This window comes from Mauremys mutica, chromosome 22 (genome assembly GCF_020497125.1).
Source record: "Mauremys mutica isolate MM-2020 ecotype Southern chromosome 22, ASM2049712v1, whole genome shotgun sequence".
Taxonomy (NCBI): Eukaryota; Metazoa; Chordata; order Testudines; family Geoemydidae; genus Mauremys; species Mauremys mutica.
The window spans coordinates 7,945,237-7,957,647 of record NC_059093.1 but is presented as its reverse complement, the minus strand read 5'-3'; the positions used below and the strand labels follow the sequence as shown (position 1 = coordinate 7,957,647).

The 12,411-nt window shown below is 48.2% G+C and overlaps 1 protein-coding gene across 2 annotated transcripts in view; it reads right to left on the bottom strand.

Annotated features, from left to right (window-relative positions):
* Window positions 1-12,411, bottom strand: part of POU2F3 (POU class 2 homeobox 3) — a 63,811-nt gene that overhangs the window by 50,637 nt on the left and 763 nt on the right. Inside the window, exon 2 of one of the 2 annotated variants that reach the window (XM_044997221.1) lies at window positions 466-519. In XM_044997221.1, coding sequence (XP_044853156.1) covers window positions 466-519 — 54 coding nt within the window. Of the gene's footprint in view, window positions 1-465; window positions 560-12,411 lie in introns of those variants that run through there. The other variant, XM_044997222.1, reaches the window with a different exon arrangement.

Here is a 12,411-nt window from a genome sequence, read left to right as displayed (position 1 = left end):
ACACCGGTTTCTTGACTGGGCTAACCAGGGAGAAAGGGCGCCACTGTTTCTCCTCAGTTTAGGGTCCAACCACTGACTCTCCTAACCTCTTCCCCCCCCTCCCATTGTTCGTTCACCAATGACAATGTGTCTGGTGCTGTACAAAACATACAGTAAAGACGGTCCCTAAAGAGGCGCGCACAGTGATGATGAGACGGAGCAGGAGAGGCAATACTGTAGAGCAGAGTCTCTCTCTCTCCTGCCAGTTACCTCCCCAATTCAATTTGCCTCTCTCCATCCCACCCTCACCTTGATCACGGCTCCCCTCCAACCCTCCGCTGCCTCATGCTTGTTCTTTAACTTCCAAAAACACAGAGCAGGCCACTTCATGGCATAGTGACACCCCAAAGACAATCGGAGCAATCTGCCACCTAACTCCAGCATTTCTGCCGGAGCCCTTTTTATCTCAATAAATCAAACATTTACCCTTAAAGTGACAGCTGCCACCACGCCTGGGGTCAGAACCTTCTTCAGGGACAGCTGAAAGAAAGGGAAGGGGAGAAATAGTCAACTTTGCCCTAACTTGCTGTATAGGTCGTCTCCTTATTAAAGAGCCGAAGCACAGAATCAGTTGAAGAAGGAAGAATGCTATAGTCAAATTCACATGGACTCCCCCCTTTCCTGAGAATTTTAACTCTTTCCAACCTAGCTGGACAAATAAATAAAAAAAAAAGAACAAACTGATTAATTTGCATAGGCTTCCAGCAGCCAATCCCCATTGAGGAGATAGGCTGATTTGCATGAAGTAATAATGCCACCATGGGCAAGCTACATGTGCGCACTCATGGTTTGGCCTGGATAAAAGAAGCAGGTGGAAACCTTCCCCTTAAAGAGACATTGCCTGAATCAGGCAAACTTTTTTTAAAAAACATAAATCAATTATTTCATGCAGCAAGGAGAAAGAGGAAATTAATCCTGTTTTCATATTCACCCCCCGGTGTTACTAATGCTAACGCTGCTTGACAATATTCCAATGAAGCTTTTAGTTTCTCGATAGAAAATGCCTTTTTTGACAAAGTTTAAATTTTCTTATTGTGTTCAACATTTTTCATGGCCAACAAAAGGGTTCAAAATGGAAAATTAGGTTTCATTTTGGTGGAGGAGAAAAGTAACACACTCACTTTTTAAGCTGTTTTCTACTGGAATAAAAGTTAAAAAGTGGGCAGAAAGGGTTCCTTTCTTACCAAAACTCCATTTGGGCCTGGATTTTGGTTGGGGTCTTTAGGGAATCAGAATATAACCAATTGTACTGCCATCCTGCCCAGAGTCCCAGGCTGAGATTGAGGTAACAGCTGGTTGAGATGTGTTTTTTACTCCCACGAAAAACTTATTGACAAAAAACAAAACAAATACATTTTTGTTTTGTCAAAAAAAAAATTCAAAAGTTTTTGGGGTTTCATCAAAACAAAAATAAAAACAAAAAAGCTCCCAACACTAAAAACAAGCAAGCAAAAAATGGGTTTTGCAACAACCTCTCCCCACTACCCAAAAAATTAATCCAAAACTAACATGGAAATTTCCATTTGGACAAAAACACCATTTAAAAAAAACCAGTTTAAAAACCCTTAAAAATGCCCAGTATTTCTTGAACATCCAGGACAGTGGTTTTCAACCTTTTTGCAGACCTGTAAAAAGTTTCGAGTGGAGATGCGGACTCCTTTGGAACTCTTAGACATAGTCTGTGGACCCCCAGGGGTCCGTGGACCACGGGTTGAAAACCACTGGTCTAGGATGTGGATTTGGATTTTGTTTGCAGCAATGTAACTCCATTGGTTTTAGGAGAGTTACTCCTTATTTACACCAGCGGGAGAGAAGATCCAGGCCCTCTTGTAATTTTTTGGGCTAGGATGGTTGGTTCCAGCTGCAGTGCTGCCAACTCTCATGATTTTCTTGCCAGCTTTGTGATTTTTGCTGCTTCTGTTAAAGCCCCAGCTCCTGGAGTCAGGTAGTTTTCTGAGACTAAAGTCAATTTCTAGCCCTTGTGGTTGAGAAGCAGAAAATGTGACACCCCCCCTCTTACAGGCTCAAATAGCAAAAAGCGAATAACCCCCCTACCCCAAACACTTTTTTTTAATCTTATGATTTTTAAGACAATCTCATGATTGTTGGGGGAAGCTGGCTCCTGATTTTTGGAAATGCTACAGCTGACATCCTCGGAGGATTCCTCAAAAACTGGTGAGAAATAAACCCAGGTGTAGATGGCTAATGAGATGCCAGTCTGCTCTGTGCAAAAGGGAACACCTATTTATTTACAGCTTAAGAGCCCTCCCAATAAACATGTGACATTGAGCCTGCATGATAAAAGAGACACATCAATAAACTTGCAGCAAATCAATTCCTCCAGATAAAGTCTGCTGCTAGACTGGAAGCCAATTTAAATTCATAATCTTCCTATGGCTTTGTGTTTCCACTACAGCTTTGTTAGGTAGGACATTTCACAATGAATAAGCAGGGTAATAAAAATAAATGGGGAGAATAATGATGTGGATCCATTTTAAAGCCCTCAGCTGCTGGGATGTCCTGAGTTAAAGGCAGTCACTGTGGTCTACTCTACACTAGAAAAGGTTTGCTGGTGTAGCGAAATGGATATAGATCTCCCAGAAAATCCTCTTAGTGGAGATGCAGCTTGTATGCACAGTGCTTTTGCCACTACAAATAAAATAAGCTATACTGGCAAACGGTCCTTTTTGCCGGCATGACTATGTCCACTTGGAACTGCGTGCTAATAAAGACCAGCAAGACGTGTAGCTAACAGGAACAAACAAGCCAGGGGGAGAAGTGTCTTATCTGAGGGTGCACTTCAAAGGTTCACTGGGCTAGAACTGGGGGACCAGTAACCCATCTTGGGATCCAGGCATTGGGGAAACCTCTTGATGGGCCTGGGATGTTCATGAATGCTTGGATCCTGGTGCTGACTGAAAACTAGCAGCATCTTCCAAAGAATGACTCCTTGGGAGAAAAAGCTACTTTGTTATATAGGAAAAGAAACCACTGGTAAGCATAGACCTTGGATTGCAGTTTGCCTGTGCAACTGTTTCTATTGCCACTTATAATCCTTACTCACTAGAACTCTTAAATCTTAACTTTTAGTAATAACTTTATGATTGTTTCACTATAAATATATGCCAGTGCTGAGACATTATAAAGCACCTGATCCTGAGTTGTGCCAGTCACGCTGCGTGTACACTGCTCCTTCAGGAACAGCTTACCTGGCAATTTCTGAGAGTGGCCAGTGACAGGGGCTGGCCACTGCAGGGAGCGCTTTGAGCACTCAAGGGATGGGGTGCTCCTATCATTAGCCTGTAGAGAGAGGGGGTGGCCTGTGGGGACCTGGAAGGCAGTGCTTGTGTGGCCAGAGGCTGCTGGCTTCAGGGAGCTTAAGCTACAGTGGGCAAAGATAAGACTGCTTCCTGTTAGAGGCAGGTAGTGGTGAGGGGCTGGACAACTCTGGTGGCCCTAGGGAGCATGACAGGTGCTGAGCACCCACAACTTGCTCTAAAAATCAATGGGATTTGCATAGGTTCAGTACCACTGAGAATTGGCCCAACCTTATTTAGTGAGGTGCCTATATATGGATTTAGAGCTGCCTTTAGTACATATTCCTCCCCCCGCCCCAAATAGTAAACATTGGCTGTGGATGACCAAACAAATTTTAAAACATCGAACATACTTCCTATCATAAATGGCAAAGACATTTCTCCGTTGGTGGAAGTCTACTGATTTCAAGGCAGTGACACCAGCAGGGAATTTGGTCCAAACCTTGGTTTGGACAGTGAAACTAGCCTCATCAGTAGAGCTGGTTGGGAATTTTCTGACAAAATGTTTTGGTGGAAAGGCTCATGTCTCATGAATTTTTCAATTAATTAATTTTTTTTTTTGCAAAGAGTTTTGAAGTTGTCCAAGCATTTCAAATGAAAAAAGTCCAGTTTTATGGTCCTTTCCATTTTGAAATTTAAGCTAATCATTTTAATTATTTTTTTTAAATGGTTGAAATCAAACCAAAATGTTTTGAAACCCACATTTCAGTTAACTGAAACCAAAACATTTCTCAAAAATATCCCGATGTTGAGATTTCAGCTTTTTTGTCCTGATTCTGGATGGGCAAATTTTTCAAAATCAGAAAAATGGTTGAGAGATGGGAAAGCAGTTTCCTGCCCAGCTCTGTTAGCGAGTTTCACTTCTGTATGTAGCCACTTTCACCAGCTGTCTTTCCTGCCTTACATTTCTGCAGTTTGTGCTGCAAACCATACCAGGGGAGGCTTCCATCCAGACAAAAACAAACAGTTTTCATTGGAATTTAACAAGCCATTGAAACAATATGATATATAGATCATAGATTAAAACAAAACAAAACAGGTCTTACAAAAACCTAACTATATGGCTTAAATGAGAGTGGCTGGGGATTGCTTGTAAAATCAAAATGATACTTTTTAAAGATCTTTAGATCCCGCACAGATTGGGGGTCAGATCTTAGCAGGTATAAATCAGTGAAGTCAATGTTATGCTGATTTACACCAGCTGAGGCTCTGGCCCAGTATATTTAGCCTGAATGTCCATTCTCTTGTTATTTGGAAAAAATCAGTTCCTCCCTCACTTACTTGCTGACATGCGAGTCTGGATTTGGGTGTTTTTATTGCAACATTCGAATAGCTCAAGGACCAGCCCAGCGGATAAGGACAACAGGGGCCCCTGCTTTATTTCAGGTCCCTGAATCTTCATCAATTGCTGTGGAGAAGCAAAGAACCTTAACCTGAGTTCTTGGTAGGTGAAATGGCAGACACTGGTTCAAAGTCCATTGAAATAAATGGGAGTCTTTCTAGCGTCTTAAATGGGCTTTGGGGCAGACACTTAATTTGCTTTTAACTTCCTTCATCAAGGCTTTTGATCAAGCAGGGCCATCTGAGCAACCAGCAGCATCCACGACACCACAGCATTCCCGAGTCAAAAGCTGAGAGCGATGCCATGGAGTTAGCAGTCCCTTCCGCTCCCAGGACTTAGGGAACTCCTATGAGGTAATGCTAAGCCACTCAGACTTCAGTTAGTTCGTCTGGGAGCCCGAGAGAACCACAGGGTCAGGTCTGCATCCAGCCACCTCAATAAAGAATCCATCTTCTGTTGACTGCAACCAAATCCTCCCTGCTCTCTGTGATGAGACACATGAGCAGGGGAGTCTCCTGCTACACTCTTAAGGCTGGGGATCCTGACTGTCGCGCGAGAGAAGGCGCGTGCAATGTTTCATTACAGTTCTGGCACAGGGCACGTGGGACGTTCACAATGTTAAGAAAAATCGTATCTAATCATAGCACAGAGAAGGGGTGTGTGTGTGTGTGTGTGTGTGTGTGTGTGTGTGTGTGTGTGTGTGTGTGTGTGTGTGTGTGTGTGTAGAAGGGCCACTGATTTTTGAGGGCCTTCACTTTTGGGTGCATGTTAAGCACCTTGGGACTGATTTTCAAGGCACTGCTAAGCATGTCAGCTCCCACTGACACCAGTCTGGGAAGCCGCTACTGCTCAGCTCTTTTGAAAATCAGGCCCAACTTGGGAGCCCAAAAATCCATGGCCACCTTGTAAACATTTGGTCCCGATGACTGGGCAGGGTGCTCAGCCCGACCCCAAGAGCAGGAGAGGGTTTGGAGGGGGAGAAGCCTGCCCCGATCAAACATATCAGGCCCAAACCAGCCTGGGAGCAACAGCACGGACTTTGATGGAGCTGCTCCCACTTCTACCACGACAGAATCTGTTCCCCCTGGGCTGAGCTGGTTCACTGAACTCCGTTTCTCTCCTGCTCTCATAAACCCCTGTGTTTAAGATGACACCCCCAGCCCAGATACTCACAGCCGTGTCACAGTGCACAACAGTGGGCTTAGCCATCTCCTGTGATGAGGGGGCCACGTTTACATCCACAGAGATACACACACTGAAGTGCCCCATGCCCATAGCTGCAGAATGGACTGACCCACAGATCCCTGCGCTCGCATGCAGACACTAGCCTACGCCCCGATGCACACAGCACTCCACACCAGCAAAGAAGTGCACCCCCAGATTATACACGCCAGCACACACATAGACACGGACATATGCCTGCATGGACTCCAACATGCATATGTCCTGCCCGGTCTCTGGGGGCTTGTCAGGGCTTCTCTTCACTGTAGTGTTAACTTGAGCTTTGCCCCTAACTTGAGTCCTGTCCACACACAAAACCCCTAAACTCGAGTACAGCAGCGCTTCTAACGCGAGCTGGCTGGCCTGTTGGTGGGGGGACAGGCTGCAGCTAAAGTGAGCACAATGCCTCAGCTGCTACCAGCCACGCTGTGCGGCTTGAAGGTTATTTCCCAGGTCTACTGAGAAGTTAAGCCGAGCCAGCTATGGCTGAAAAACGCACGCTCCTGAGTGATCCAATCCCTGGCACAGACACAGGGCCAACAAGAGGTGGGAGCAACTGGTACAAATTACCGGGGCCCGGCGGTCCGTAAGGGAGCCCGGACCCCAGCTTCCCCGGCCCTGTTTAACCGGTCCACCTTTGCTGGGGGGGCCCCAATTTTTTTTTCACCAGGGCCCGAACCCACTGTTGGCGGCCCTGCACAGACAGCGTTAGTCATGGCAATGGAAGAACCCCTCCTGTCGCCGTAGCCGGCTGTCTACACACTGTGGTGCGAGGGCAGCACCACTGTAGTGTTTCAAGTGTAGACAACCCCTCAGAGCAGCCATCCTCTCTGCAGCTAGGTTAACTGGAGAGGAGCGCTGCAGTGGAGACACGCACGTGGGCCTCAGCACGCCCACCTCAGCCAGTCAGGCTGCTAGTTCCCTTCCCCCTCAATGACTCCTGTCATAATTTCCCCCAGCCCCATTCACCCAAACACCCCCCTCTTCCCCAGTCCCCCCCCACATTCCTTCTGTTTTCTCTGCCCCCTTTTCTCTCTTCAACTCTCAGCAACCAAACCTGAATCTGATGGCCCCCTCACCTATATCCCCTAGGAGCTGCTAACTCATGGCATCCTCAGTGTCACCACCTGCCTCAACATGGCAGGCGACCTGATTCAACAGAATCGTGTCCCAGCCCCCTTCCGCCCCCCCACCAACCTCTGCAGCCTGCTGGGTTACACCAGAGACCATCCTCTCTCCCTCTTACCTGTGTGCACAGACTCCAGATTCACCATCCTGCTGGTGGGACAGAATCCACAGCGCGCCCAGCCTCCTGCAGCCAGCCCCACACTGGCCTGTGGGGCTGCCAGTTTGCCCCCACCTCTGAAGCTGGGCTCAAGGCAGCTCCGAAGCACCTACACCTGCATTGCCCGGCGACACACTGGGCCAGGTGAGCATGCTGTGCACTTGTGGCCACGCCCCCCCGCCCCCCTGCTTGGCAGCATGCTGATCTTCTGAGAGCCTGGCACGCGGCCCATGCAAAACGCCAGGATTTGCATATTAGTAACTCTGGGACTGTTGAGTCCCTGCAGCACTAAACAGGGGGTGGGGTGCTCGGGAGAAGGAGGCAGCCGTCTCCATATGCTGCTCAGCGCCATGGACACACCTCAGAGCACCTGCCTCCCCTCCCACTGCCAAGCCTGCAAAAGAAGGGGCTTTGCTGAGACTCAGTCATCAGAGAGCCCTAGACCCCCGTAGGAAATGAGGTGGCCTCCCTCATACCTCAGTGCCGACAAGGCCAAGACACCTGCCTGGGCACGCTGGACGGAAGCCATCAAAGGACCGAGCCAGGATTCTACCTATATGCTGCTCAGTCCTTAGATAAGGCTTTTGATCTTCTAAGCCCTGAACAGACATTGGTCCCCACTCCCACCATTGGATTCAAGGACGTGCACTCTTGTGCTCCATGGGGATCCGTGTGGGCGTGGGGTCTACCCAGGTGAATCCAGTTGCCAGGCCAGGGTAATTAAATTAACCCCACAGAACCGGGGTAATTAACTTGTGAACCTGCATGATATGCATCTGTACAATGGGGAAAGGGGGACACAGAAAGACAAGGTGACTTTCCCAAAGAGCTGAGGCAGAAGCATGGTGAGAACTCAGGAATTCCGGTCTGTCAGACCTGAGCTCTGTCCACTAGGCCATGCTGCCTCTCTATGAGGCCGATACCCTTCTTCCTACCCCCCATCCACTGAGGTACTTACAACAGGAGAGTGGAAAGATAGAACCACATTTGTTGGGTGACCTCGCAAGGCCCAGATCCTTCTCTCGCTGACACCAGAACCTCGCTGATGTGACACCACTGACTCAAGTGGAGTCACTCCACATTTCAGTCGGATAACAGAGAGCAGAATCAGGATCCCAATGGGTGCCAGCCCACACAGAACTCAAATCACGCGGCAACCTAGATGGGCCCCACAACACTCACTGAGAGTTCACACGCTCCCCTCAGTGTATGTTAAAAGCCCACAGCAGGCTTAAAGGGTCATCTACCCAGCTCTCTAATCTGGAATTTCAGGGAGCTGAGAGTCCAGCCATGAAGCCACTAGCGCTACAAAATTAAGTCAACCTAAATTATGTCAATATACAGCCACCGCCATCACTGACTCGGTTTCACATGTCCACACTACGCTCCTTGTGTCGGCGGGGTCTCTCCTCGCCAGGAGCGCTCCACCGATTTAACTGCCAGTGTAGGGCACTGGGGGACGGTTTCTAAAAGGCAGCAACGGTTGATGTAAGCCACACAGTGTCTACACGGACACTGCGTCGACCTCACCACATTGACCTAAGTACCACGCCTCTCGCAGAGGTGGCGTTATTAAGTCGGTGTAGTGGGCGAGTGACATCGGCGGGAGCGACATTTTAGAGTAGACCCTTACTGAGTTAGGCTGACGTAAAGTGCCGGATGGTGATCTCACTCCGGAGCGTAGAAAGCCCTCAGAGTGTATATTTGCTCCCAGAATTGTCTGTGGTCTCCTCTCCTCTCTGCCCCCGCCCGCACCACTCCCTAACCCAGGTCTTCTGATCTAAGTGCTCTCACTCTTTGTAGCTGAATGTCTGAGCTCAGATCTGCCCAGGCCTCTGTGCCGGGAATCCATCCTGAAAAGTGTTTACGAGCTCCCAGGAGCTGCCAGGTGCAAGCTATCACACATCCATTTCTCTCTCCCTAGCCCACATTCTGAGGCACTCAGCTTTCCCACATGCTGCACTTCCTGCTCCCTGGAAATACAGGTTTCTTCTGGGGATAGGCGGGATTGTTTTGCCCAACAGCCAACCCCCCGGGTTTGAGAGCCTGAGTCAGATTCTGCAGCCGGGAGAGAGCGGGGAAAAGATGGGATGGTGCAGGAATCCCCAGCGCAGGGGAAACAACCAAGTGCATGAACCAACAGAGAGAAAAACGGGGCAGAGAGATGGAGGGTGAAAAGCAGAGGGGATACTGGGGTGGAGGAGGATGGAATAATTCTGAGGAAAGTCTATGAACATGTTTCAAAGCTGGGGGGCTGAAGGGAGGCTCAGATCCATATTTAGGTACTCATGGGCTGATTTAAAAGGGGAGGAGCCCTTCCTGCTCCCATTAGCCCACATCAGAGAGGGCAAGACCAGGCTGCCCAATTGCTATCAGTGACGCCAATACAACATGTGACTCACCCCCATATCTCGGCCGACACCAGGCACCTCAGGAACTAAAAGCATCAGTCTCTGCTGCTGGGAGCTGCTCCCAACTTGTATCCTGTGTGGACTGGGCACAGAGGGGGACACTGCACATGCTGACCAATGGATTACACATGGAGCCTTCCCCTGCTTGATACCAAGAGTTCTTGTCAGGAGCTCCCTGCTACTGGACACCCAGCCAGCAGCTCCTAGGGGGCGGGCTCAGTTCTGACGCTCTCTTCCTTGATCCTTTGCTCCATAAGCATGCAGCCACCTCTGGGGCTGAACACAGCACCAGAACACAGTCTAACTCGAGTGTTAACACCACCTGCTTCTAGCTGGACAGAGGGCCTGGTCTGGGTGACAAACCTACCTCTGTGACCCTAGCCTGTATCTCAGGTGCATCTGACTAGCTAGCTCCCTCCTCTCCACCTTTCTGGGCTGCGGCATAGATGCACAGCACTTCTTTATGGTCCATTAGGAGACATTTGATGCTTATTCTGCAAGGAATGCAATGAACGTGATATGAAAGGGATTGGAAATTCCGCAGTCTGCAAGCTCAATCTTGGAGTTTGGATGCAGCTTGGGAGGTCAGAAAAGACAGGCACTCCTGGCCTTTGGTAGGAGAGACCCCACTGGCTCCTCTGATCCACTTGGGAGACATTTTTGGTTAACTGAATTACAGCGAATTGCTCTGACTGGAATATAGGAGGAGGGAACCAGCTTCAACTACTATTCTCACTGACTGAAGAAAAATCCAGTGTTCCTACACTGGCTCAGTATTTAGTTAGATCCAGCCATGGAAATAAATGACTTGCTTAATATGAGACATGTTACAAATCCTCAGATACTGGGACATCCTGCTATTTAGACTGAAGGGAAAAAGCCCTTTTCTACTGAAATTTTTTCCTTACTCCACTTTCATTGTTCATCATTGTCTTGCTTCCATTCCTTCATCTTATCCCTTATGGAAAAACTCCATTTTCTACCAGCAAATGATAACTTTTCTATAGTGTTTCATAGCTATTCTATACCATTAAATGAAGAATTATATTCTTGCTATAGAATTCTACAGGATAATTACAAAAATACTCAGACTAGATGGTCATAATAGTTCCCTCTGACTTTAAAAACATATGATTCTATGAAGAAGAGCATGGATATAATTCCTTTTCCTTATTCAGGCAGTTAGAATGATTTCTAGTTGGTTTCACCCTTAGTGAAGTCCATGGCCAACATTGTCACAAGTAGCCACTGATTTTTGGTGCCTCAGTTTCCCTGAGCCCAAACTTGAGGTGCTGGTCTTAAGACAGGGGTCCCCAACCTTTTCAGGACCAGGGACCGGTCATGCCTGTGGAGGGAGCGCTCGTCCCACGGCTCGGGTAGACCTCCCGCAGGCGTGCCTGCGGGCAGTCCAGCTGAGCCGTGCGACCAGCGAACCGTCCGCAGTCATGCCTGCGGGAGGTCCACTGGAGCCCCAGGAGCAGCGGACCTCCCGCAGGCATGACTGCGGAGGGAGCGCTCGTCCCGCGGCTCGGGTAGACCTCCCGCAGGCACGCCTGCGGGAGGTCCACTGGGTCGGTTCGCGGCCCGGTTTGTAAGAGGCCGCGGACCGGTACAGGGCCGCGGACCGGGGGTTGGGGACCCCTGTCTTAAGAGATGATGAGCACCGGCAGTTCCTATTGATTTCAATTGGAGTTGTGATGCGTAGCACTGCTGAAAGTCGAGATGCAAGCTGGGCCCTCAACTCCCTACCCCAGGGGCAGCATGCGAGAGCAATGGCCACTTTGGAAAGTTTGGCTGCATAAGCCATTCAAAAACATTCTTGAACTTGTCTGCATGAACATTTAGTTCGTGGCAAGCTAGGTGTAAATCTACCCCACCCTGTGTGGACCCTGCTTTAACTTACTCCCATTTCAAAGTGGGATTGGATTAGTTTAACCCATTGCAACCTAACCTTTGCTATGTAATGTGCTTAATAGTTTATAGGATCCACTCATGACCCTAATAAAAAGCATTCTTTAAAAGAACAAGATTGTTGATTTTGGGTAAAGCAGGGCAGGGGAAAGCACTGGGTGAATTACATTTGCATTAGATTAAGATCATCTTTCCAGCAGGGATTTGCTTTCATACTGTCCATTCTGAGTTCTAGTGCAGATACTGTTGCCAGAAATCAGTAGCCCTTCTTCCGTGGCCTCTGTGAATGACCTATCCACACTACTCATTGCTTGTGCTTCTTTCTCTCCACCCACCAACATCTATTCCTCCCTTGGATAAACCTCCTGGGATGATGCTTGGTTTACAAAGCATGGCCTTTCACACAGGACCTTAAACCCAAGCCCCAGGTCAGATCTGCATGAACGTTAAAGATATCCTGATGCTTTTCCTGAGAGCATGGATTTATCCTATTATTCTGAGCCAAAATGTCCTTCCACAGCTTGCGGTGTGACAGTTTGCTCTTGCCAACAGCTGCCTTTCAGTAATGCTGACTGTACAGGTGGATTGTGCAGTACTTTGGAAAGAACATATTTGTGCCAAATGACATTTATTTCTCTATTGGATGCATTATTCCCATTCTTATGGGGACTGGGGAGTAGCAAGAGATCTTGCAAAGACTGGTGAGTGTCTTTTTAATTTGGAAAGTGAAGGGGAAAAAAAGTCTTTAGTGCATGGGGTTTAGCTTCAGGTTGCACTGATTAAATTCTCTTAACTGGGAAATGTATTGCCACAAACATCCTCCCCAGCTGAAAATGATTCTTCCTGCACACATGTTTTCCTAATTCTCAATGCACAAAGCAACTG